General features: G+C 48.0%; 1 protein-coding gene and 1 long non-coding RNA gene across 6 annotated transcripts; one reads left to right on the forward strand and one right to left on the reverse strand.

Annotated features, from left to right (window-relative positions):
• The first annotated feature begins 200 nt into the window (after positions 1–200).
• Positions 201–26,611, forward strand: wnk2 (WNK lysine deficient protein kinase 2). Of its 5 annotated transcripts, none has more exons than XM_058065454.1 (27): positions 202–1,317; positions 5,200–5,372; positions 5,433–5,653; positions 6,383–6,540; positions 6,986–7,074; positions 7,177–7,396; positions 7,470–7,737; positions 7,867–8,096; positions 9,021–9,149; positions 11,014–11,148; positions 12,248–12,880; positions 13,126–13,175; positions 13,245–13,407; positions 13,476–13,592; positions 13,658–13,828; positions 14,808–14,850; positions 14,925–15,080; positions 15,156–16,015; positions 17,103–17,160; positions 17,240–17,304; positions 17,376–17,956; positions 19,223–19,455; positions 19,519–19,701; positions 19,798–19,896; positions 22,392–22,436; positions 22,515–22,837; positions 23,409–26,611. In XM_058065454.1, the coding sequence occupies exons 1-27, from the start codon at positions 649–651 to the stop codon at positions 23,640–23,642; spliced, it is 6,306 nt and encodes a 2,101-aa protein (XP_057921437.1). In that variant the 5' UTR covers positions 202–648; the 3' UTR covers positions 23,643–26,611. The 5 variants fall into 5 exon arrangements, with proteins under 5 accessions (XP_057921435.1, XP_057921436.1, XP_057921437.1 ...); XM_058065455.1 differs by having other exon boundaries at positions 19,798–19,872; XM_058065452.1 differs by having other exon boundaries at positions 201–1,317; positions 19,223–19,701.
• On the reverse strand, positions 556–10,584 carry LOC131123677 (uncharacterized). Its single transcript, XR_009128744.1, has 4 exons — positions 10,510–10,584; positions 7,449–7,538; positions 7,159–7,309; positions 556–4,184 (listed from the first exon to the last, which is right to left on the reverse strand). It is a non-coding gene; the product is annotated as an uncharacterized LOC131123677 (long non-coding RNA).

Consider the following 26,611-nt stretch of genomic DNA (forward strand, 5'->3'; position numbering starts at 1 on the left):
ATAAAATATATAATAAAAAAATATTTGTCCATAAAGTGTAAAATGATTATACACGGTGGAAGTAGTTTGGGTTCATGCATTGGTGGATGAATGGAAGCACCAACGCCTTCCATTCATCCTTACAAGATCAGTGGTCCATCCCATAGTCAGTATCGATACCATAGACTTTAGTATCGACAGGCAGACACCACCCAGGCCGTCCCGAGGTGGGGAGGGGGGCGTGCGAGTGGAAGTGTGCCGCAGTGAGGATAATCTGATAAGCTTATCCTCCTCGTTCACCGCCATCCAGGATGGCACCGCTGGGGGGAAGGTGGACGGAGGAGGGGATGCCGAGCACCCTGAGCCCGGCTCTTTCTGCATCTGCGTGCACGCACAGCATGTTTGTTATGATTGCAGGTGCAACGGCCTCCCTTGAACGCATCATTGCGGCAGCAACGCGCGCGCAGAGGTGAAGTTGCACGGACAATTTTGGGAGGAGATGCTGTGGATGCTAAACACCCCCAAGGCCGAACATTGGGAACTGCCGAAGTGCGTCACAGCGTGCTGTGTGCTGCAGGTAAGCCAGCCGACCCGCCCCGGGAGGACCGCCGCTCATCCCCCGCACACGATGCCGCCTGTCGGGGCCAGCGACTAACCCGAGCACCCGGGATGGAAGCGGCGGAGGATTCGAGCAAAGCCCCGCCGCTCCTCGGATCGTCGTTTTGCTCAGCACCGGATTTGGACTCCGACATCAACGCTAACGCCTTCAGGCCCATCTATGAGAACGGAGCGGATGACAACGTCAACATCCAGATCACAGCCCTGCGAGGGGCCAGCGACCCCAGCGCCTACCCATCCGCGGACTACCGCGGGCTGGTCCGCCAGAGGTTCATTCGGCGGAGTTTGTGGGTGTCCGACTCCGACGAGCATGCCGCGGACACGGCGGAGTGTGTGCACGGCACCCCGGCGCTCAACATCGACCTGCGCTCCATCGTGGGCCGGACTCGAAGTCGCGCTCTGCATGCGAGCCGCCTACTGGACGACTCGAGGCCGGAGGCGGAAGTCACGGACGGCGGCCCCGGGAGCACGGGATCCCGCCAGGAGGAGAAAGGTGACACGCTCGGAAGCGAGGTCAAGGAAGAGGGCGTGTCCTGTGACGTCACAGGCAAGGCAGGAAGTGATGAGAACGAAGAGGAGCCGGGAATGAAGGCTGTGTCCACCTCACCTGGGGGCCGCTTCCTCAAGTTTGACATCGAACTGGGCAGAGGCTCCTTCAAGACGGTCTACAAGGGTCTGGACACCGACACCTGGGTGGAGGTGGCGTGGTGCGAACTCCAGGTGGGTGTCACGTGCCCGCTAGGGTCTGCAGGGGCACGCCGAGGGGTCAGGGGTCATGTGTGCTTGGGTGTAAATGACACACAAGCACCAACAGCCTTTGATTTATGGCGCAGTGATGTACATCTGTACCCCCAACGCCACTTCCTGTCTGCCCCTACTCAGCTCCCCGAACACTTCAACACATTAACAGCAACACACACACACACACACACACACACACAAGCACAAGTCTTATTTATGTCTTAAAGGGCTTATTTTCTCTTATGGTGTCTACTTTATTGGCTAATAGGCGTATAAAGGTGACTATAGGGGTGTTATATCATGTCTAGAGGACTCTAATCATTTTAAAAAGCGTAATTAGAAGGTGATAAACAGATTTTCCATGTCTTAAAGGGCTTATTTTCTGTTATGATGTCTACTTTATTGGCTAATAGGAGTATAAAGGTAACTATAGGGGTGTTATCTCATGTATAGAGGACTCTAATCAGTAATTAGAAGGTGATAAACAGATATTCCATGTCTTAAAGTGCTTATTTTCTCTTTTGATGTCTACTTTATTGGCGAATAGGAGTATAAAGGTGACTATAGGGGTGTTATATCATGTCTAGAGGACTCTAATCAGCAATTAGAAGGTGATAAACAGAGTTCCTATGTCTTAAAGGGCTTATTTTTTCTTCTGATGTCTACTTTATTGGCTAATAGGAGTATAAAGGTGACTATAGGGGTGTTATATCATGTCTAGAGGACTCTAATCATTTAAAAAAGTGTAATTAGAAGATGATGAACAGGTTTTCCATGTCTTAAAGTGCTTATTTTCTCTTATGATGTCTACTTTATTGGCTAATAGGATTATAGAGGTGACTATAGGGGTGTTATCCCATGTCCAGAGGACTCTAATCAGTAATTAGAATGTGATAAACAGAGTTTCCATGTCTTAAAGGGCTTATTTTCTCTTACGATGTCTACTTTATTGGCTAATAGGCGTATAAAGGTGACTATAGGGGTGTTATATCATGTCTAGAGGACTCTAATCATTTTAAAAAGCGTAATTAGAAGGTGATAAACAGATTTTCCTTGTCTTAAAGGGCTTATTTTCTGTTATGATGTCTACTTTATTGGCTAATAGGAGTATAAAGGTAACTATAGGGGTGTTATCTCATGTATAGAGGACTCTAATCAGTAATTAGAAGGTGATAAACAGATATTCCATGTCTTAAAGTGCTTATTTTCTCTTTTGATGTCTACTTTATTGGCGAATAGGAGTATAAAGGTGACTATAGGGGTGTTATATCATGTCTAGAGGACTCTAATCAGCAATTAGAAGGTGATAAACAGAGTTTCTATGTCTTAAAGGGCTTATTTTCTCTTCTGATGTCTACTTTATTGGCTAATAGGAGTATAAAGGTGACTCTAGGGGTGTTATCTCATGTCTAGAGGACTCTAATCAGTAATTAGAAGGTGATACAGATTTTCCATGTCTTAAAGTGCTTATTTTCTCTTATGATGTCTACTCTATTAGCTAATAGGAGTATAAAGGTGACTATAGGGGTGTTATATCATGTCTAGAGGACTCTAATCAGTAATTAGAAGGTGATAAACAGATATTCCATGTCTTAAAGTGCTTATTTTCTCTTTTGATGTCTACTTTATTGGCGAATAGGAGTATAAAGGTGACTATAGGGGTGTTATATCATGTCTAGAGGACTCTAATCAGTAATTAGGTGATAAACAGAGTTTCTATGTCTTAAAGGGCTTATTTTCTCTTCTGATGTCTACTTTATTGGCTAATAGGAGTATAAAGGTGACTCTAGGGGTGTTATCTCATGTCTAGAGGACTCTAATCAGTAATTAGAAGGTGATAAACAGAGTTTCTATGTCTTAAAGTGCTTATTTTCTCTTATGATGTCTAGTCTATTGGCTAATAGGAGTATAAAGATGACTATAGGGGTGTTATATCATGTCTAGAGGACTCTAATCAGTAATTAGAAGGTGATAAACAGATTTTCCATGTCTTAAAAGGCTTATTTTCTCTTTTGATGTCTACTACATTGGGTAATAGGGCTCTAATCATGTTAAAAAGCGTATTTAGAAGGTGGTAAAGAAGGGTTCATCCTGCATGTGCCATTTGTTATTGATGTGCTGTCTGCGATGAAAGCCATCAGGCCGAAACAAGGGCGGATGGTGTTTGTTGCATCCATGCATGAGTAATTCCCCCAAGACAAAGTAGACATGAATTATTGAGGGGCATCATAGCTCGCTGCCATGATGACTAATCTGTATGCGCTATAATCTAATGATCACTTGAGATTAGGCCGTGTATCCTTCAGGTTCCCTTTTGGAGCTGAGGTCCTGCCTTTAGTTGTGGCACGTATGAGAGCATCTTCCTTTACCAGCAAACATAGAACATTGGAGAATAGCTTCCATCCAAACAAAGCCAAGTGATGCCTTGATATGACTATTTAGCTGGAATATGACTTTGATAGGTTTTATATTGCAGTACTGCATTCAAATCCAGCCTTTTAATGAAAGGATTTATGGTTGTCCTGAAGTATTTCCTAGCATCTGTCAAGAAAAAGTTTTCCATATGTGGTGTGGTGCCAAATAGGAAGGGAGGGGTTACATTCAGCAGTTTGTGTGTATCTACTAAGCGTGTTTATCTGAGCAGCTTCTTGGTGAGGATCCAAGCAGGCCTTGCCCTTTCGTCCGTGTTGTCCATGTGTGCTTGTTGTAGTATATAGCATGAGGTGTTGTATAAGTCGCAGCGTGAGACAGCAGAAAAGGTGTCCTTGTCGGCGCCTGCAGTGGAGGCTGGCATGAATGGGGTCTGAAGAGGCTGCTGATTGGCTGAGCTGTCTGTAGTATACTCACTGAAAGAGCAGAATACAAATCAGTGTTAATCATGTAGAATTATTGCATCCAGTACATGCTGCTTTACACACAGCCAAGAACGCAAGGTGCATTCACGGACATCCGGTCATTGCATTATTCATTCATTCATTCATTCATTCATTTTCTACCGCTTAGCCTCTCGAGGGTCGTGAGGGTCCTGGAGCCTATCCCAGCTGTCTTCAAGCGAGAGGCGGGGTACACCCTGGACTGGTGGCCAGCCAATCACAGGGCACATATAGACAAACAACCATTCACACTCACAATTTGGAGTCGCCAATTAACCACATTCCTAGTTTTTGGAATGTGGGGGGAAACTGGAGTACCCGGAGAAAACCCACGGGGAAACATGCACACTCCACACAGAGATGGCCGAAGGTGGAATTGAACTCGAGTCTTCTAGCTGTGAGACCATTGCATTATTATTATTATTATTATTATTACCTTTTGCCCATGCAGAGACCCGAGACCCACTCTGGGGTCACGACCCCACGGCCATCTCCAGCCAGTAGCTAATGATCTACCAGTAGCTCCTAACCACTTTTCAAGTAGCTCTCCAAAGGTTTTATTCATTTTGCTACTTAATTAGAAAGCGGACTTCAGCAGTATTTTGGAGGTCTTTGGAGTGGAGATTGTGGAAGAAGTAGAAAACTTTTGTGTGCGGGGTTATTGTGTGTAGCTGCTCTATAGGATTCCACTACTCTAGCCAAAGCGGACAAAATGAAAATAATAGGTCCCTTTAAAAAAGCATATTTAGAAAGTCTGAAACAAGCAGATTATGCTCCCAGTGGACATTCATTTATGGCGGTTGGGTGTGGAAGTAGTAAATAATACAGTAAATAAGCAACGTCTCTATGGGAAAGAATATTTTTGTGCAAGCTGTTCAGGGGGTGTACGCTGTGGGTTCCCTGGCAGCATAGCAGACAGACACTGGCATCTACTGTATTTCATTTAAGGATGAATCATTATTCATTTGTCTCCATCAATGTTCCAAAGGAGCGTAAACTGTCCAAAGTGGAGAGGCAGCGGTTCAAGGAGGAGGCGGAGATGTTGAAAGCTCTTCAGCATCCCAACATCGTGAGATTTTATGACTTCTGGGAGTCGCCACTAAAAGGCAAGAAGTGCATTGTTCTGGTGACGGAGCTCATGACTTCAGGGACGCTAAAAACGTGAGTGGTAGCACGGTTTCGCGTGATCTTCAGACATTGATGGCTGCATTTCGCACACAGGTATTTGAAGCGCTTCAAGGTGATGAAGCCTAAGGTTCTTAGGAGTTGGTGCAGACAGATCCTGAAGGGCCTTCACTTCCTGCACACCAGGACCCCGCCGATTATCCACAGAGACCTCAAATGCGACAACATCTTCATCACGGGCCCGACGGGATCCGTCAAGATTGGAGATCTGGGCTTGGCGACTCTCAAGAGGGCTTCCTTTGCCAAAAGTGTTATTGGTTAGCGACAACTCCACATTGTTCTGTGACACTCAACAACAGTTACATCTCACATCTTTTATCACTTTTGGAACGACTGACAGAAGTTTCACGTTAACGTTTTATCATTTCTATCGGTATAAGTCATTTTCGTATTATTATTATTAACCGTTACATAAAATATATCGCCCAACCCTAGTCCTCATGTTTGTTTGCAGGTCATAACAGGCCTCAGGGACGCCTTTTACTGGTAGAATATTCGTTCATTCATTCATTTTCTACCGCTTATCCTCACGAGGGTCGGGGGCGTGCTGGAGCCTATCCCAGCTGTCTTCAGACGAGAGGCGGGGTACACCCTGGACTGGTGCCCAGCCAATCACAGGGCACATATAGACAAACAACCATTCACACTCACATTCATACCTATGGACAATTTGGAGTCGCTAATTAACCTAGCATGTTTTTGGAATGTGGGAGGAAACCGGAGTACCCGGAGAAAACCCACGCATGCACAGGGAGAACATGCAAACTCGACACAGAGATGGCCCGGGATTGAACCCGGGTCTCCTAGCTGTGAGGTCTGCACGCTGAAAGAAGATTGTGATTATTATTCTAGTGAACATTGTTCCGCCAAAGAACTATATTACTGGCGTAGTGACACCTGACCACACCATTATGTTGGATGACGGGCATGGGAAGAAACATGGATGCTGTTATGTATGTCAAGTCCACCATGTTTCAATGTTCCAGGTACACCAGAGTTCATGGCACCCGAGATGTATGAAGAGCACTACGATGAGGCCGTGGATGTCTACGCTTTCGGAATGTGTATGTTGGAGATGGCAACGTCGGAATATCCGTACTCGGAGTGTCAGAACGCCGCTCAAATCTACCGCAAAGTCACCAGCGTGAGTTTTCCCTCCTCTGAACCTTTTATTCCTTGGAAGATCAACCCTGTTAGATGTCATGGAACACCCCCATTGACTTATTATGTTGTCACAAATATGACTGAAGAAAATGTAGTAAATAAGCTGGCATGAAAGGACCCCCCCCCCCATCTTTTCAAATAAAAATGTTAATTGTCTTTCCACACACACACTAAACGGTAGCCTTCAAGTTATTTCCTTTAAACTTAAATAGCCAAAAACTTACCACTTCCACACGGATAGGGAGGATAACTATTAACAGTTATTTAACCTTTAACATGAACATTAATCAAACATAATAATTTTTTCTGCCTCAACCTCGTGTCCTGCGGGCCACATTTGGCCCGCGGGCCACATGTTTGAGACCCCTGCCCTAGAGCTACAGTTTGTGTGATTGCTGCGGCCATGTTTGTTTCATTGTCTCCAGGGTGTAAAACCCGCCAGCTACAGCAAAGTAAGCGACCCGGAGGTGAAGGAGATCATTGGGGAGTGCATCTGTCACAGATGGGAGGAAAGGTATGCCTGCTTGCTAACTTCCACCCGGGCTGCGTCGATGCGCTGCTGCTCGTGTGTCAAGGCCAGTATCTGGATGTGACGCACGTGCTGGTTTTCCTGCAGGTACTCCATCAAGGACCTTCTCAACCACGCCTTCTTCGCAGAGGACACCGGCGTCAGGGTGGAGCTCAATGAAGAAGACCATGGCAAAAAATCCTCCATCGCTTTAAAGCTGTGGGTGGAGGAACCCAAAAAGCTGAAAGGGAAGTACAAGGACACGGGGGCTATCGAGTTCACCTTTGACCTGGTGAACGAGGTACCAGAGGTTGTGGCGCAGGAGATGGTAACTACTCGACCGCTTTCTCACTTTGACTAATTATGCAACACAACCTTACTGTGTGTACCGTCTCATCCAGGTGGAGTCTGGGTTCTTCCTGGACTGCGACGTCAAGATCGTTGGCAAGTCCATCCGGGACCGCGTGGCTCTGATCAAATGGAGGAGAGAGCGCCTCGTCACATCAGGAAACGGCGAAGCATCCGCCAAGAAGACGCAACAGAACCTCCTGCAGGTCCCCGGGGCCGCTAGACCACAGGGGACCACGTTTGCGTCGGCCGACTATGAAGACCAGGACACGGAGCAGCAGACTTTGATTTGCACCGTCCCGGTCACCACGTCCACTACATGTGAGGACGCACCTGAATGTGGCATCATGATGTCAGCTTTCTGAATGAAATCCTACTCCGATTTCTCTGTCCTTGACCTTCTCTGCCCTTCCTGTCATGAACCGCCATGTTCTCTGCGCTCTCTTACAGCCGACAGCGGGCTCAGCGCCACCATGCAATCGGATGATCTCAGCAAACAGCAAAATGGCTACCAGTCCCTGCCTGAGCCCGTCTGCACCGTTCAGGCGGTCTACAGCCCCCCAGAGCACGAGTACCCACGAGAACCCGCACAATTACAGGAGGGAACCTACCAGCAAAGCCCGGCCCAGCTGCACCATGGGACCTACCAGCAACACCCGGGGCCAGACCGGTCTCAAACAGTGAGTCATTTGCAAACGCACCATTTTTGTCTTCTTTGAACACATTTGTACTTTTTTCTGCTTGACCACGTCGGCTCAGCCTGACTGCATCCGTGTGTGTCCACGGCGTGGACGTGCCTCCATGTTGGAGAAGTTGCAATCGAGAAGCTCTCTTAGCAGACACAACTTCTCTACTAACTCCTCCCAACGCACGTCTTTATCCTCTGCTCGCTCGCCACCCCACGGATGTTCTCGTGGTGACTCAGCAAGCTCACCGGTGAAGCCGCAGCGCCCCTCAGAGCGGCCGCAACCCGGCCGCCACTGCGGTGCCTGCATGTCCGTCCTCCAATCGGACAGGACAAAGCGAAGGGGATCTTTGGGACATGTTCGCTCTGACTTCACTCCTTCTGCTTCATCAGACCTGGTCTTACCTTCCCCCACATTCAGTACTGATCTGCGCAGGAACATGCGTGACGGTGGACATCTCCGTCTGCTCGACCACTGTCTCCACCACATCGTCGGCCGCAGAACAAGCTCCCCTACTCTCTCAGATGGGGGCGCTATCATCTCTTACGCCACTTTGGACAGAAGGTTCCACTTATCAGCACACGTGAGCAAAGGCAGACAATATATACTGGTAGGTTAGATAAGGAGAGGAGGAAACATGGCCGCCGCGGCAACCTGCTGCCTTTTTTATGACCCCGCAAGTAGAAAAAAAATCCTTTTCAACACATGGAAAAGAAGAGGCAGGCTCATGCATACGCTCCCTCGTTGCTACCTTCTCCAGCCGGCTTCCTCCCCACGCATTCCTGCCAGGAAAGCTTGCTTGGCACATAGCGCGTGTTGACCTCCATCTTCCTTTGTGGTAGCGAGAGCTAAACAAACACTGTTGCCCCCTGAGTCATGGCGACCGCTAAATGTGGCCTGTCGCTTTCCTCTCCACAGAGTCTTTCTGCTCTAACGGCGCCGGCCCCTCCTGCACAGCAGACTAGACCCGCAACCACAGCTCAGACCTTCCCTGCTGCACCACCCGTCCTGCACCCGCAGCTCAGTGCCCAGACTGGCCAGGACCAGGTACTATGCTAACACTATTGTACCACTATGGACCGGGTACTACGCCAACACTATTGTACCACTATGGACCAGGTACTATGCTAACACTATTGTACCACTATGGACCGGGTACTATGCTAACACTATTGTACCACTATGGACCAGGTACTATGCCAACATTATTGTACCACTATGGACCAGGTACTATGCCAACACTATTGTACCACTATGGACCAGGTACTATGCTAACACTATTGTACCACTATGAACCAGGTACTATGCTAATACTATTGTACCACTATGGACCAGGTACTATGCTAACACTATTGTACCACTATGGACCACGTACTATGCTAACACTTTTGTACCACTATGGACCAGGTACTATGCCAACACTATTGTACCACTATGGACCAGGTACTATGCCAACACTATTGTACCACTATGGACCAGGTACTATTAAAACACTATTTTACCACTATGGACCAGGTACTATGCTAACACTATGGACCAGGTACTATGCCAACACTATTGTACCACTATGGACCAGGTACTATGCTAACACTATTGTACCACTATGGACCAGGTACTATTACAACACTATTTTACCACTATGGACCAGGTACTATGCTAACACTATGGACCAGGTACTATGCCAACACTATTGTACCACTATAGACCAGGTACTATGCTAACACTATTGTACCACTATGGACCAGGTACTATGCTAACACTATTGTACCACTATGGACCAGGTACTATGCTAACACTATTGTACCACTATGGACCAGGTACTATGCTAACACTATTTTACCACTATGGACCAGGTACTATGCCAACTCTATTGTACCACTATGGACCAGGTACTATGCTAACACTATTGTACCACTATGGACCGGGTACTATGCCAACACTATTGTACCACTATGGACCAGGTACTATGCTAACACTATTGTACCACTATGGACCAGGTACTATGCTAACACTATTGTACCACTATGAACCAGGTACTATGCCAACACTATTGTACCACTATGGACCAGGTACTATGCCAACACTATTGTACCACTATGGACCAGGTATTGAGTACAGTCCTATTCCAACTGACCGGTTAACTGGTATGCCGTAATGAGTCTGGTTTCTGAAATAAATGAACAAATAAATCAGCACAAATACAGGTCACCAGCCTGAAACAGCACAGGCTAATCTACTCAACACATACACTGTATTTGGCTATGGAAAGAGCGGCAACAGGTTAGCTAGCATGTGAAAGCGTTTAGCATAATAAACGTGGGCACACGACACAATGGGCGATATTCGCCACCTAATTAGCATATGAATAACGATCGCGAACGATCGTTAACAGCCATTAACAGCTTACCTTTCTCATGAACGCAGACAGGCATGTATAGAAAAGGGGAACAAGCCTTCTGACTGCTAGGCTGTGGTCTTACAGAGGACCCCTTAGCTGCCCCGCAAGTTGCCTGGCACAAACATGACCACAGCCTGCCCTGAACAGTGCCTGCACCAAACATCTAGTTACAATGAGGGAATTTACAACATACTATGCCAACACTATTGTACCACTATGGACCAGGTACTATGTAAACACCATTGTACCACTGGGGACCAGGTACTATGACAACACTATTTTATTTGGCATATTTGGCATGTTGGCCATACAGTCAGGAGATGTGGTCGGCCTGCCATTGGCTGGTGACCAGTCCTCTGGTCTGACGAGAGCTGGGGTAGGCTCCAGCATGGCCTAGTGAGAAAAATAGAAGATGGTCGTTGGTTCTTTTTTCAAACGTTAGGTTTGGGCCAGATCCACCAAGATAAACTGCGTTTGATGTCCTACCTAAAAACCATGGTATGTCTTCCTTAGCGCTTCCCTGCCGAGCAGCCTGCAAGCCACCTTAGTCCTCCTGACTCATCTAACACCTTCACCCAGTCTGGCGCCAACACAGCCTCTCCTCTGCTGCCTCTTCACGTTACACCTGCACAGGTGAGCGCTGGGAAGGTGCGTTCATGGTAACCAGGGTTTATTTGAGTGGATTCAGCACACACCTCCTGTATGTACATCCTGTATGTACGGTATTTGTATTGTTTGTGGTGAAGAGGAGACTTTCGTCATTTTTCCTTTACCAGTTTCCCTCATCATCGTTTTGCTCTTTTGCTTGTACCGCTCGCTTTTTGTACATGCTTCAGTACATGTACAGTGCATGCTAAAGTATATGCTCGAGCACATGCGACAACACATGCTACAGTACATGCTACAGTACATGCTGCAGTACATGCTTCAGTATATGCTACAGTACATGCTACAGTATGTGCTACAGTACATGCTGCAGTAAATGCTATAGTACAAGCTACAGTATATGCTACAGTACATGCTGCAGTACATGCTACAGTACATGCTACAGTACATGCAACAGTATATGCTGCAGTACATGTTACAGTACATGCTACAGTACATGCTGCAGTAAATGCTATAGTACATGCTACAGTGCATGCTACAATACATGCAACAGTATATGCTGCAGTACATGTTACAGTACATGCTACAGTACATGCTGCAGTAAATGCTATAGTACATGCTACAGTACATGTTGCAGTACATGCAACAGTACATGCTGCAGTGTATGCCACAGTACATGACAGTATATGCTACAGTACATGCTGCAGTACATGCTACAGTATATGCTACAGTACATGACAGTATATGCTACAGTACATGCTGCAGTACATGCTACAGTATATGCTACAGTACATGCTGCAGTACATGCTACAGTACATGCTGCAGTACATGCTGCAGTACTTGCTACAGTACATGACAGTATATGCTACAGTACATGCTACAGTACATTCTACAGTACTTCTTTCTCTTTCGGCTTTAAATAGAATTCCCAATGTTGTTTTTCTTTTGTCCTAATGTATAGTTTATTTTTTATGGTATATAAAAATTTTAACACTGAGACAGCTGAAACACAGAAAAGTGGTAGGATTAAATAAGCTCTGATTCTATCTACCCCTTTTCAGACAGGTTGAATTGTGTCACAGTGTAAACATTCCCCCAGGCAAAAAATATAACCCTGAGCATCAATGTTCTGTTTTTCCAGGTGCAGACTCCGACTCCACGGGTGAATTTAGGAGATGTTCCGCTTTTGGCTCCCATTCAACCTGTCCTACCTGCCATTCGCTTGGCTGACTTGGGAAATGGAGCAGATGGAGAAACTCCTGCAGCCGACGCCGACTTAAGTGGAGCCCCCTTGTTGCACGCCTCGGCACCGCTCTCAGCTCCTGCGGATAAAGAAACCCAGACTCCGGCACAAACGGTGGCTTTAACCCGGACAAAAAGTCCAGCGTCAGGACAAGTGCCGGCTCAATCAGCAACTTCGATTCCAGTCGATTCGGCATCTTCTGCATCACCCAAAATCTCAGACCCTTCTTCTACCGTAGGACTAACCCAGCTCTCTGGACCGGGCTCAGCCGTGCTGCCAACTCAGCATGCTGGTCCTGGTCCCACTCTCACCCCTGTTCCTGTTCCTACCCCAGCTCCTGGTACGACTCCTCCTGTTTCTAGTCCAGCTCCTGCTCCTGTTTCTCCTCCAGCCCCTGTTCCTGCTCTTGCCCCGGCTCCAGTTCTGCCACCCGCTGGCATCCACACACCCATCTCAGGGGCTCCTGAATGTGGAAGCCATCCTCCATCATGGCAGAAAAAGGAAACTTCACAGCAGGATCCCTGCACGGAGGTACGGGCACAACCGAACAGGTTGTTAAGTGGACTCCTGCATTGATAGTTAGATGTTAGATGGTTGGACATAGCGTCCCCATGAAACAACACATTTCTTCATCCACATATGTATCATATTACAGTTGCACATTACTTACAGACACATTCTATTCTATTATTTTGCGTACGTAACTGCATCACAATTACTCAGGAGCAGCCAAAATATGTTAGCATGAGCATATATTCCATCTTTTGTGTGTTCAGGAAGTGTTCCAGGAAGCAGCGGTGTGGTCGGCCAGCTACGCATATGACAGGTGTGATTCCAGCAACTTTCTACAAGTGAGTAATGCTAACAACCAGTAAGCTTTGTGATTTTGCGTTAGCCCCTACTGTGATGTCGCATCCGGCAAGGAAGCCAGCGACGGCTACGACAGCTTGACCAGCGCAGGGAAAGGGGAAGGAAAACACAGGAAGCACCATCGCAAGTCCGCTCGCACGCGCTCTCGGCAAGAAAAGACCAGCAAACCCAAACTGAGCATGCTCAATGTGAGTCGTAACGTGTGTCTCCCCCGCCGACTCAGTTCCTGACGAAAACGTGTCTTGTGCCCTTTCAGGTGTGCAACACAGGCGACAAGATGGTTGAATGCCAACTGGAGACACACAATCACAAGATGGTGACGTTTAAATTTGATCTGGATGGAGATGCTCCTGAGGAAATTGCCACATACATGGTAGTCTACGTTTCTTTTTCCACTTCTTTGCTGCTTCTAAATCAACGCTTTTGTTTGGGCTGTAGGTCGACAACGGCTTTATCCTTCCCTTGGAGAAAGAGATCTTCATCGATCAGCTGAAGGACATTGTGGATAAAGCGGAGGACATGTTAAATGACGACACGGAGGGAGAGAGGGTGTCTACTTTGAGTTGTAGTCCAAAGCGAGGCCAGACTTCTGATGGATACGTAGGAGAGGTAACTTCAACTTGTAGTTACAGGTGCTCCTCTGTCTGTGCAGGATGGACAAGTGGAGGAGACCCGAGTTCAATTCCACCCTCGGCCATCTCTGTGTGGAGTTTGCATGTTCTCCCCGTGCATGCGTGGGTTTTCTCCGGGTACTCCGGTTTCCTCCCACATTCCAAAAACATGCTAGGTTAATTGGCGACTCCAAATTGTCCATAGGTATGAATGTGAGTGTGAATGGTTGTTTGTCTATATGTGCCCTGTGATTGGTGTACCCCGCCTCTCGCCTGAAGACAGCTGGGATAGGCTTCAGCACTCCCGCCACCCTTGTGAGGATGAGCGGTAGAAAATAAATGAATGAATGTCCTGTGATTGGCTGGCCACCAGTCCAGGGTGTACCCCGCCTCTTGCCCAAAGACAGCTGGGATAGGCTCCAGCACCCCCGCACCCTCATGAGGATAAGCGGTAGAAAATGAATGAATGAATGAAGGCCCTGTGATTGGCTGGCGACCAGTCCAGGGTGTACCCCACCTCTCACATGAAGACAGCTGGGATAGGCTCCAGCACCCCGCCTCTCGCCCAAAGACAGCTGGGATAGGCTCCAGCACCCTCGTAAGGATAAGCGGTAGAAAATGAATGAATGAAGGCCCTGTGATTGGCTGGCCACCAGTCCAGGGTGTACCCCGCCTCTCGCCCCAAGACAGCTGGGATAGGCTCCAGCACCCCCGCCACCCTCGTGAGGATAAGCGGTAGAAAATTAATGAATGAATGAAGGCCCTGTGATTGGCTGGCCACCAGTCCAGGGTGTACCCCGCCTCTCGCCCCAAGACAGCTGGAATAGGCTCCAGCACCCCCGCCACCCTCATGAGGATAAGCGGTAGAAAATGGATGAATGAATGAATTCTCCCGTCTGCTATGGTCGTGTAACCACCAACACGTATTCATGCATCTGTCATGTGTCATGTAAGTCTCTGATCTTCTCTTCCTACAGAGTCCGCAGTCAGGAGCATCCCAGCCTGTCTACCAGCAAAATGGTGAAGCCCCTTTTTCCCTTCACAAGGCCGTCATCCTTCTCCCGTTGGCTCATGCTCAGGACCTTCTATTGCAGTTCTTCATACAGGAAAGAGATGGTTCATAATCTGCCCCGTGGAAGAGACACCTCTATCCAGCCAGGAGAACACGTCTGAGGGCACAGCGTCACAGTCTCCTGGAAGTTCAGCCACCACGCAGCCTGCCGGCGCTGCCAGACCTTCTACATCACGAGGTGACTCTTTTCCTCCTCAGCTTTTGTTGCACAAATGGAGAAGTGACAAATGTGAGATGATCTTTTTATCTTCAGCTGAAGAAGGCTCCTCCTCTACAATGTCTGGTGGGAGCGGAGGCTTCATGCAGGACGTGTATGGATTCTGTAGTCCACCGATTACGTCCAACACGGACCCTCTCCTCTTGGCCACTCTGTCTCCACCTGTGTCTGCCCCCCCCGCCCTGCAGTCGGTACCATCGATGGAAGCCATCAGCAGTGTGCATCAAGCCCAGCCCGCCAGAGCTCAAACGTTGCCGCCATCATCTCCACAAAGCGTTTTTCAAACAGACGAACCGCACGGATCCCCCGTAGGCGCCGCCTCGCCCGGTCAATCTACTTTGCACGCGGCGGACATCTCCTGTGCCGTTTCCGTGGCGGACGAAGTACCCTGCTGTCCTCTGGTCATGGCCCTGTCCCTGGATGTGAGCAACTCGCCCAGCGGGTCCCCTCTCACTCCTCTTCCGCTGCAGGAACCCGCTTCGGCTAAAGAGTCGCTGTCTCTCTCGTACGCCGCCGCCACACGTGGCGAGCGCTCACAGCAGCCTGTAGTGCTCCACCAGCCTTTCTCCTGCGTGGGAGGGGCCAAAGTGTCGTCACTGCCCCAGAGTCCGGCACCAACGCAGCACGGAGGAGGACCCGGCGAGTCAGACGGTGAAGGACGCCTGGCCCGTGGAGGCTTTGTGGACAGCACCATCAAAACTCTAGACGAGAAACTGAGGAACTTGCTCTACCAGGAGTACGCTCCCATGTACCCGTCGGGTAGCGCTGCAGAGACACCAGGATCTGGCACAGAGTACATCCAGTCTCCCCCTGGTCCGGACAGTGCTGCTGGAGGCTCGGGAAACAGTACACCAGGGCCCATGGAGGAGGCCCGCTTCAGAGCAGGAGAACAACTGGTTGGTTTGAGAAACAATTCTACATTTTACACCCTGGACTGGTCGTCAACCAATCACAGGGCACATATAGACAAACAACCATTCACACTCACATTTTGGAGTCGCTAATTAACCTAGCATGTTTTTGGAATGTGGGAGGAAACCGGAGTACATGCAAACTCCACACAGAAATAACCGAGGGTGGAATTGAACCCCTAGCTGTGAGGTCTGTGCGCTAACCACTCGTCCGCTGTGCAGCCCCTAGCATCGTTATTCATTCATTCATTTTCTACCGCTTATCCTCACGAGGGTTGCGGGGGATGCTGGAGCCTATCCCAGCTGTCTTTGGGTGAGAGGTGGGGTACACCCTGGACTGGTGGCCAGCCAATCACAGGGCACATATAGACAAACAACCATTCACACTCACATTCATACCTATGGACAATTTGGAATCGCTAATTAACCTAGCATGTTTTTGGAATGTGGGAGAAAACCAGAGTACCCAGAGAAAACACCCAGAACATGCAAACTCCACACAGAGATAACCGAGGGTGGAATTGAACCCTTGTCTCCTCGCTGTGAGGTCTGTGCGCTAACCACTCGACCACCATGCAGCCCCTGGCATCATTATTCATTCATTCATTTTCTACCTCTTATCCTCACGAGGGTCGCGGGGGATGCTGGAGCCTATCCCAGCTGTCTTCTTCGGGCGAGAGGCGGGGTACACCCTGGACTGGTGGCCAGCCAATCACAGGGCACATATAGACAAACAACCATTCACACTCACATTCATACCTATGGACAATTTGGAGTCGCTAATTAACCTAGCATGTTTTTGGAATGTGGGAGGAAACCGGAGTACCCGGAGAAAACCCACGCATGCACGGGGAGAACATGCAAACTCCACACAGAGATGGCCAAGGGTGGAATCGAACTCGGGTCTCTTCGCTGTGTGGCCTGTACGCTAACCACTCGACCGCCGTGCAGCCCCTAGCATTGTTATATTGTCCAATATGTATATATTATATTATATATTATATAGTATATATTCTGGTCACGTATGTCAACAAACACAATCTGACTGTCTTGTCTGTTTCGTGTCCCGCAGCCTCAAATCCCAGAGAGAATGGATAGTTTGAGTACTCTGAGCGACTCGGCCGTGTGTGGTACGTATTCCTTCAGAGCCGAACATCATCCAACATGGAAGCAGCCACGCACGTCTCCATTTCTCATTCATGTTTGCAGCTTCCCGTTCTAAAAGGCACGTTTCTCACTCCGTCTCCTGCTCTGGGCCAAGAGGCCGATTTAAGGTGTGTATGTGAAGTATGAAATATCATCTAAAGTGCTGAAGTGCTTCCACTTGGTCTTCATGATCTGTCAGATGATGTCGGTTCCTCCCGATGTGGCCAACAAGCGAGACGTGAAGCAGAGGAGCTGGAGCAGCGTCGCCTCGCCAGCGCACCCCGCATGCTTCGATGTTCCCATGGAGACCATGACTCCCTCCACCACCATCGGCCGCTTCTCGGTGGTCAGCGCCGAGGACGACCAGACGCAGCGAACACGTAGCAGTCGCTACTCCGCCCCTCCTGACTTCTACTTGGACACGCCTCCGTCTGCAACCAACCAGAGCTCCTTGCCTCACGGCATCACCTCGGCCTCCGTGCCCGCCGACATCACAATCCACGCCCGCTTCCTCTCCTCCGACTCGGGGGCTGAGAGCAGCCCTGCTAAGGCGGCCCCACCCGCCCTAAGTCAGCACATTCGCTCTGAGCGCAGAGGAAGCGACCTGATGAAGAGGGCGGTGGCCTTCCTCAGACGTTCAGGGCGCAGCAGCAGCGTGCAGAGCTCAGATTCTCCGAGCAGGCACGGAGGCGTGGCCGGCTCCGCCTACGCCAGCAGTGATAATGACTCGGAAATGGAGGACTCGGACATGAAGAGAGAATTACAGAGACTCAGGGAGAAGTAAGCATCACTTCTTCCCTTTCTTCTCATCTTCATGCTAGGAATCATGTTAGGAACGGGGGGGTGACCAGGTCACGTTAGGGTTGGGGGGTGACCAGGTCAAATTAGTTTTGGGGGTTGACCAGATCATGTTAGGATTTGGGGGGTGACGAGGTCACATTAAAGTTGTGTGGGTGACCAATCAAGTTGTGTTGGGGGGGTGAGCAGGGTTCGGGGACAACCAGGTCACGTTAGGGTGGGGGGTTGACCAGGTCACGTTAGGATGGGGTTGGGGGTTAACCAGGTCACATTAGAGTTGGGGGGTGACCAGGTCATGTTACGGTTGGGGGGTGACCAGGCCATGTTAGTTTTGGGGGGGTTGACCAGGTCATGTTAGGATTTGGGGGGTGACCAAGTCAAGTTGTGTTGGGGGGTTGACCAGGGTTCGGGTACGGCCAGGTCACGTTAGGGTGGGGGGGTGACCAGGTCATGTTAGGGTTGAGGGTGTTGACCAGGTCAAGTTAGGGTTGGGGGGTGACTAGGTCATGTTGGGATGTGTGTGTGGGGGGGGGGTTGACCCAGTCACATTAGAGTTGGGGGGTGACCAGGTCATGTTAGGGTGGTGGCGTTGACCAGGTCAAGTTAGGGTTGGGGGGGTCACCTTAGGATTGGGGGCCAGATCACGTTAGGGTTGGGGGCTGACCAGGTCACGTTAGAGTTGGGGGGTGACCAGGTCACGTTAGGGTTGGAGGGGTGACTAGGTCAAGTTGGGGGGGGGGTTGTCCAGGTCATGTTAGAGTTGGGTGGTGACCAGGTCAAGTTGGGTGAGGGGGCTGGCCAGGGTTGGGGGACGACCAGGTCATGTTAGGGTTGGGGGGGTGATCAGGTCACGTTAGGGTTGGGGGGGTGACCAGGTCAAGTTAGGGTTGGGGGCTCACCAGATCACGTTAGGGTTGGGGGGGGTGACCAGGTCAAGTTAGGGTTAGGGGCTCACCAGGTCACGTTAGGAGGGGCGGGGGTTGACCAGGTCACATTAGGGTGACAGGGGGGCAGGTCAAGTTAGGTTTGAATTGGGGCTGACAGTTGGCTTTATTTAGCTCTGCATGTACTTTAAAATGTTAGTAATGTGTGAAATTCCTGCGTGTTACAGTTGCTGCTGTTATTCATAATTCATTACAACATTGGTTGTGTTGCTTATCACAGTGAAATATGAATCAGATATTTTAAAGTATAGAAGTTTCCTGTTGCATTTGAAACGGGTTTGCTATCTTGCTTGCGTTCCCTCAGGCACCTGAGGGAGATCTCGGAGCTGCAGGCCCACCAGCGAGGAGAAGTGGAGCTGCTGTATCGCCGTCTGGGCAAACCCCCTCCCTCGGGGCTGACGTACTCGCACGCCGCGCCTCCTGCAGGCCGCCGAAAAAGATCCGGCAGGCACAGACTGAAACCCGGCAAACTCCTCAGTCCTCTGGTGCAGCAGTTTCGACACGTGACGAATAAAAGCGGCGACTCCAGCAGAAGCGGTGAGCATCGGTTGAGCGTGGTTGACAAACTTTCCGTCCTGATGTGTCCCGTATTTGCATCAGCTGCTCCGGGAACCGGGGAGACGACCGTCAGTTTAAACGGATCTCCGGCCAGGGGAACCATAGCCACCCCGGGACCCGTACACACTCAGCAGCCCTGCTCCCTTAAAGGCTCCTTGTCATCAGATGACATTTACGCTGGACTCTATGCAGACTCCACCGGTGCACAAGCCCCACCAGGACAAGGTAAGCCAACAATGCACCCATCTTGCACCACAAGTATTCATCCAGGTGTGCTCTTCTTACTCTTCTCCCTTTCATATATTATATTATCCTTTACAGGCTGGTCTAATCCCCCTCAAGCATCAGACCGAGTCACCTATAAATCCTCTAGCAAGCCCAGAGCTAGATTCCTCAGTGGGCCTGTGCCTTTATCTATCTGTTTGTATCTCTTCTCTTGCTGCTTTGCTCCACCTTTGCCTTCTTCTTCTGTCTTTTACACTCCTCCTCAAGGAAAAGTCTGCTCTTTTACATGATCACATGATCACATCATCACATGATCACATCATCCACAACAAAAGAGGCAGCTATTTCCATCATGTGAGCCGCATATGAAGCACATTGTTTATATTATTCATATGAACATTTTTACGCCAAAGAACTACGTTACTGGGCTGCACGGTGGACGAGTGGTTAGCGCGCAGACTTCACAGCTAGGAGACCTGAGTTAAATTCCACCCTCGCTCATCTCTGTGTGGAGTTTGTATGTTCTCGCCGTGCATGCGTGGGTTTTCGGCGGGTACTCCGGTTTCCTCCCACATTCCAAAAACATGCTAGGTTAATTGGGACTCTAAATTGAATGTGAGTGGTTAGCGCGCAGGCCTCACAGCTAGGAGACCTGAGTTCAATTCCACCCTCGGTCATCTCTGTGTGGAGTTTGCATGTTCTCCCCGTGCATGCGTGGGTTTTCTCCGGGTACTCCGGTTTCCTCCCACATTCCAAAAACATGCTAGGTTAATTAGCGACTCCAAATTGTCCATAGGTATGAATGTGAGTGTGAATGGTTGTTTGTCTATATGTGCCCTGTGATTGGTTGGCGACCAGTCCGGGATGTACCCCGCCTCTCGCTCGAAGACAGCTGGGATAGGCTCCAGCATCCCCCGCAACCCTCGTGAGGATAAGCGGTAGAAAATGAATGAATGAATAACGATGCTAGGGGCTGCACAGCGGACGAGTGGTTAGCGCACAGACCTCACAGCTAGGGGTTCAATTCCACCCTCGGTTATTTCTGTGTGGAGTTTATCCCTCGTGAGGATAAGCGGTAGAAAATGAATGAATGAATGAATGTATAACTACGGAACCACCATCCACCAGTACCAGCCTGGGACAGCATTACATGCTGCCTTCAAGGAACGTCGTCCATTTCCATCATGTGATCTGCATGTGAAACACATTGTTCTTATTATTCTTATGAACATTGTTACGCCCAAGAACTACGTTATTGGCGTAGTGACATCTGGCTACTAGCAGGCTAGCAATGCCAAAGGTAACGCTACATATCGGAGCTGTCTTGTAGTTTTGGAGGCTAGGTGTAGCATTCCTTTCTATGTTGTTATGCGAAATCAATGCACCCAGGAAGGAAGTTATACTAAAATACTACAAGTATGACATGTTATACTAAAATAAAAAAATTAAATTAAATTAATAGAAATAACTAAAATAAAATACGATACTAAAATACTACAAGTATGACATGTTATACTAAAATAAAAAATAAAATAAATAAAAATAAATAAAATAAAATACGATACTAAAATACTACAAGTATGACATGTTATCATCAACCTGTTACTACATGCTCACATGCATGGATAGCTCTTTGAATAGGTGTGTCCCATGACGTGCATTCATTAGCTGCCTCTTTTCACCTGTTTTCATATCTTTACACCACACAGAGAAGACAAAGACGTGTATTCACGTCCCACAGAAGGATTGTGGATGGTTCCTAAAAATGAAGCTTAGCTCTACTTTGTATGTCATGAAAGACTTTTTTTTTTCCTTTTCATTGATTCTTGCCACTTTGCTGCTCATTCTGCTTTTTCTCGTGTTTATTCAAACCGCGGACACATGAGATGAAATTTGAGGCTGGAATTGAAGTGTCAAAATTGCACTTCCAGCGTGTCTGGACTTTGGATAAACACACACCGATGCATGCGCTTGCTGGCCACAACATTAGGTACACCTGCACTTGACATCCGCCAACATTCAACATCTTCCTTCCACGTGATTATTCAAGTTATGAAAAAGTATTTAGGTTTAAGAAATAAGCGGGAGGCACGGTGTTCGAGTGGTTAGCACGCAGACCTCACAGCTAGGAGACCAGGGTTCAATTCCACCCTCGGCCATGTCTCTGTGTGGAGTTTGCATGTTCTCCCCGTGCATGCGTGGGTTTTCTCCGGGTACTCCGGTTTCCTCCCACATTCCAAAAACATGCTAGGTTAATTAGCGACTCCAAATTGTCCATAGGTATGAATGTGAGTGTGAATGGTTGTTTGTCTATATGTGCCCTGTGATTGGCTGGCGACCAGTCCAGGGTGTACCCCGCCTCTCGCCCGAAGACAGCTGGGATAGGCTCCAGCACCCCTGCGACCCTCGTGAGGAAAAGCGGTAGAAAATGAATGAATGAATGAATGAAGAAGAAATATTATCACTTACACGTTCATCAGTATATACAGTATATAGTATACAGTATGCAGTACACAGTATACAGTATTGTGAGTAGCGTATATACAGTAGATGAATGTGTGTCTTCCATCAGGCTGCACTTTGCTGTTCCTCATTTTGCTTCTTATTGAGTTTGTTGCTCGGCTTTGTGTTTGATGTTCCTTCAAGTGGGAGTCGGGGAGGAGCTTAGTGACGTGTGTTTTGTGTCGTAGGGACGACGCTGAAGCGACTGTGTCTTGGCAAAGAGCGAGGGAACAGTATGTTCTTCACTTAAGTAGGAAAGATACCCTGTCAGTAAGTAAGCATGATGGAGTTATTCCTCGTCTGTGTGCCAGGGTTCGGTGCCGGTTCAGGGGCGGTTAATCCATCCCAGCAGCCGCCCACCGGTGCCACACCGCCTCCTCACCAGCCGGTGATGGGCCTGGCGCAGGCTCAAGCCAACAACAGCAACAACAAGACGGGAGGCTACGCCGCCATATCTGGGAGCGCCGCTGATATCAACCTGTCTGAAGATCTGCAAAGACTGATGGACCACTGGGCCCAGGAGCTTCTAATCGTCACTCACAGGCCGCGCACCAACTCCCTGCGCCTTGGTGGGGAGCAGCTTGTGGGGCAGATGCTCCCCCCAACTCCTCAGCAAGCTGCAAGTACCTCAGAGGTGAAGAAAACGCTGCATGACATCATGACGCCATAGGAAAAGTACATAAATAAATATAATAATAATAAAAACGGCAAATAATAAAAACTTAAGAAACCACATATAGTTGGTGGGTAGACAAAATATTTTTTTCAGATTAAAATGAACAAAGCATTATTAGAGCCCTGTAGACATGACAAAACACGACTATAGTCACATTTATACTCTTTTTATTTACAACATATTGCGCAACTGCAGGGTCTTGAGACACATGCTAACTCACAAACTAGAGAGCTAGCGACCTAAACGGTAGCCTTCAAGTTATTTCCTTTAAACTTAAATAGCCAAAAACTTACCACTTCCACACGGATAGGGAGAATAACTATTAACAGTTATTTAACTTTTAACATGAACATTAATCAAACGTAATAATTTTTTCTGGGTACATGATACCATACAGCATCCATATCAAACTTGCGCATTAAACTTTCATATCAAGGCGGGGGCCTCAAGCTAGTGTCTTGCGGGCCACATTTGGCCCGCGGGCCGCATGTTTGAGACCCCTGATCTAACCCGTGATCTGACCTTCAAGGTGTCCTCATGGATGAGCCCAGGCGTGGAGAGCGGCCACCCTGCCCTGTCATGGCCCGAGATCAACGCCACAAGCAACATAGACGCCACGGGAACCGACACTCCTCTTTCTCTCGGCCAATCACCTCATTCGACCCTCGCCCTCTCCGCCTTTCCTGCTACGCCTTCAGCCCCGGATGCTCCAGCTCCCATCCCAAGGGCGGCACATCAAGACCCCAAAGCAAGAACTCTCTAATCTGAAGTAGCAGCGTCTTCCAAAAAACAGCATTATAATCCACGTGCAAATATTGTATATAATCCTTCTCATCATTTGCATACCTCCTGCTCATGTGCAGTACTATGATCGTTTTCTAAATGATGACTGAAGCAAAATCTTTGCAATGTTGGCCACCATCCACAATCCTGATGTGGGACATGAACACACGTCTCTCTTCTGGACCTTCTAAAGATATAAAAAGAGGCAGCTAACAATGCACGTCATTGGACACACCTATTCCACCTTCAAAAAGCCAACAAGACTCAATTTCCATCATGTGATCTGCATATGAAGCACATTGTTCTTATTGTATTATTACGCCTAAGAACTACATTACTGGAGTAGTGACACCTAGCTACTAGGAGGCTAGCGACTAGCTTGAGCACACACTGGCTCCCAATGCCTTACGCCACTAGCTAAAGGTAATGCTACATATTGGAGCTGTTTTTTGTTTTGGAAGCTAGGTGTAGCTATGTGAAATCAATGTACCCAAGAAGGAAGTAGTACTAAAATACTACAAGTATAACATGTTATCATCAATGTAACTGTTACTGCATGCTCACAGCATGGATAGAAAACATTACTGGAGCTTTTTGTATAGGTGTGTCCCATGACGTGCATTAATCACTGACATGTTTATGTTTACCTGTTTTTATATCTTTATAACACACAGAGAAGACAAAGATATGTGTTCATGTCTGTGGATGATGGACTAAATTGCAATCAAAGGTGAATGGAGGCGTGACGTACAGTAAGCAGAGATGCTCTGCGTTCCTGGCGTTGCCTCGTATTGTACAGTATCTACAGTAGGAAATATTGTGTACATACAGGAGCTTATGGGTTTGTATGCAGTCTGCAGCAAACCTCTCGATCAGCGTCATGGCGACACTGTGAAGACGTGGTCCCGAGGACGCTATCTCTCTCTTTCTCCGGCAGAAGTTAGGGGTTCTTATCTTTTTTTTTTTTTTTTCCATCGATGAAATGCTTCCATCCCAGGAGTATTCTTAAGAGATGTGAATGAACTTGATCTTCAGGTGGGAATCACCTGTCAGTGTGTGCCTTGTATTGCACTTTTTGGAGATGAGCATTTAGGGTGGAGAGCAACTTATTGTCAGCGTGTATATCCGTCCATCATGCCCTTACAATCATTTCATGACCTTCTGGCAGGGTATCAAAGTAACTAAGGGTGTCCAAAGATCTTACCTGATGAAAAGGTCTGAAGATTTGTCTGTGTGGTGGGCAAGTGGATCATCAATATATTGGCGTGTGTGTGTGAATGTCTGACAAGAACAGGGTTCACCTTTGCATTTTTTTTCCATAGAACAACGGCAGGAACGGAGTAAGCTCTTCTGTCAGTCATACAGTGTCCACGGGTGGAGGCGGGGCTGGTATTATACACACACAATGTGTAACTTAGTAAAAATTATATTAGCAGATTGGCATAGATTGTCATTGAAAGGAATCTTGTCTCATCTTATTCATCATGCCTATGAAGTATAAACCTTTTTTTAGTAAAATAAAGCAAAATCGAGTAAGATGTCCAGATGATCTTCATAAATAACCTTAAAGGCGGTAAGAGACCCTCGTTCGCCAATGTGAATAAAGTGATGATAGAATAGATGCTGTAAGCCAAAAGCCCAGTTTGGGGTGGAGGCCGGCACGCACCCATGATGGTGGAAGAACGCCAGCCGGAAAGGAGCCCTCCTCCCACGTGTAGCTTCACGGCTCGCTGCCTCGGATTGGCTGCTGATGGTTTTCTTAGGCAGAGCCGGAATGTGAATTATTATTCCTCATGGCTTGTAAGCATGCCTTATGATTTGGATTTGATGAAGATGCTTCAATGGAAGCTTTCCTATAAGCCCACATTTGAATTATTAGTTAAAGTTAAAGGTCCTTCATGCATTGTTTTTCCCACGATAGCGTGTTAGCCTGGATGCTAACAGAATTTTGACCACTGTGCTTTTACTCATATGGAATGCTATTGTGTGCTTGATCCCGTCCTACGTAATGTATCTCATACAACAACAAAACATTAAGCAGTGGGTGCTAATGTTAGCGGCACTAGCATAGCTAAAGCGCTAACATTACACTCACCTCGCGGCTGAAGGAAAACAACATGGTCCAACTTCGAGCTACCACGTTTGTAGATGGTTAGCAAAGCTCCAGACTGCTTTTTAAGATGTGTAGTGAAGCCTGCTTGAGAGGGAGAGAAAGAGGGAGATTTGTTAGAACGTCATTAGCGGCCCGCAGATCCGTTTTTGGCAGAGGTGGCACATTGTACAAATCAAATAAATGAATTAGCTTTACGACATGGCGTCAGAAAAGTTAGCCAAGCTACCAGTCGAAACTGGCTAGCAGCATCAATATTGCATAGCATTCCATGAATGGACCTCAACGCAAAAGGTACAAAAAACAGAATTTGGTACAAAAAAATTTAAGAGATTTCATAAACATTGACCGACATTTGATTGCTTTCAGCCTCTTTAATGTATGCATGGATGTATGTTATGTCATCTATCAACTTTCCTACATGTGACCCTTGCTGGAAAAGCTTGGACCCCCCCAGAAAGTGTGACTCACGTCTGTATTTGTACTGTATCAACATGGTATCTGATGATATAGTGTATGAATGGATTTCCATCATTCCATCTTTTGTCTTTTCTTCTGTAAATCAACCCCCCCCCCCCCCATCACCCCTCTTGCTTGTAATCTACCCTAGCAATGCTTGGCCTGCTGACAAACAGCACCATAGTACAGTATAGATATATACTGTATAGATATACTTGAGGAGAGAAAGACAATAAATGACAGCATAATGGTAGTAATAACGTAGGTGTTTGTTTTATTGCAAAGCCAACAAAGTGCAAAGTGCAGATTGGGCGGGCTTGAACGGGAATACGCTTGGTCCTCTGATGGCCTTTCATGATGGCACCAATGGAACAGTGGGG

The sequence above is a fragment of the Doryrhamphus excisus genome, chromosome 1 (genome assembly GCF_030265055.1).
Source record: "Doryrhamphus excisus isolate RoL2022-K1 chromosome 1, RoL_Dexc_1.0, whole genome shotgun sequence".
In the NCBI taxonomy this organism is placed as follows: domain Eukaryota; kingdom Metazoa; phylum Chordata; class Actinopteri; order Syngnathiformes; family Syngnathidae; genus Doryrhamphus; species Doryrhamphus excisus.

Bases quoted from the DNA above. Each gene is read 5' to 3' on its own strand.
- wnk2 (XM_058065452.1), top strand. From the start codon at position 649: ATGGAAGCGGCGGAGGATTCGAGCAAAGCCCCGCCGCTCCTCGGATCG. The intron at 5,373-5,432 runs GTGAGTGGTAGC...TTTCGCACACAG, and splicing joins ACTTCAGGGACGCTAAAAAC to GTATTTGAAGCGCTTCAAGG. The intron at 12,881-13,125 runs GTACGGGCACAA...TTGTGTGTTCAG, and splicing joins AGCAGGATCCCTGCACGGAG to GAAGTGTTCCAGGAAGCAGC.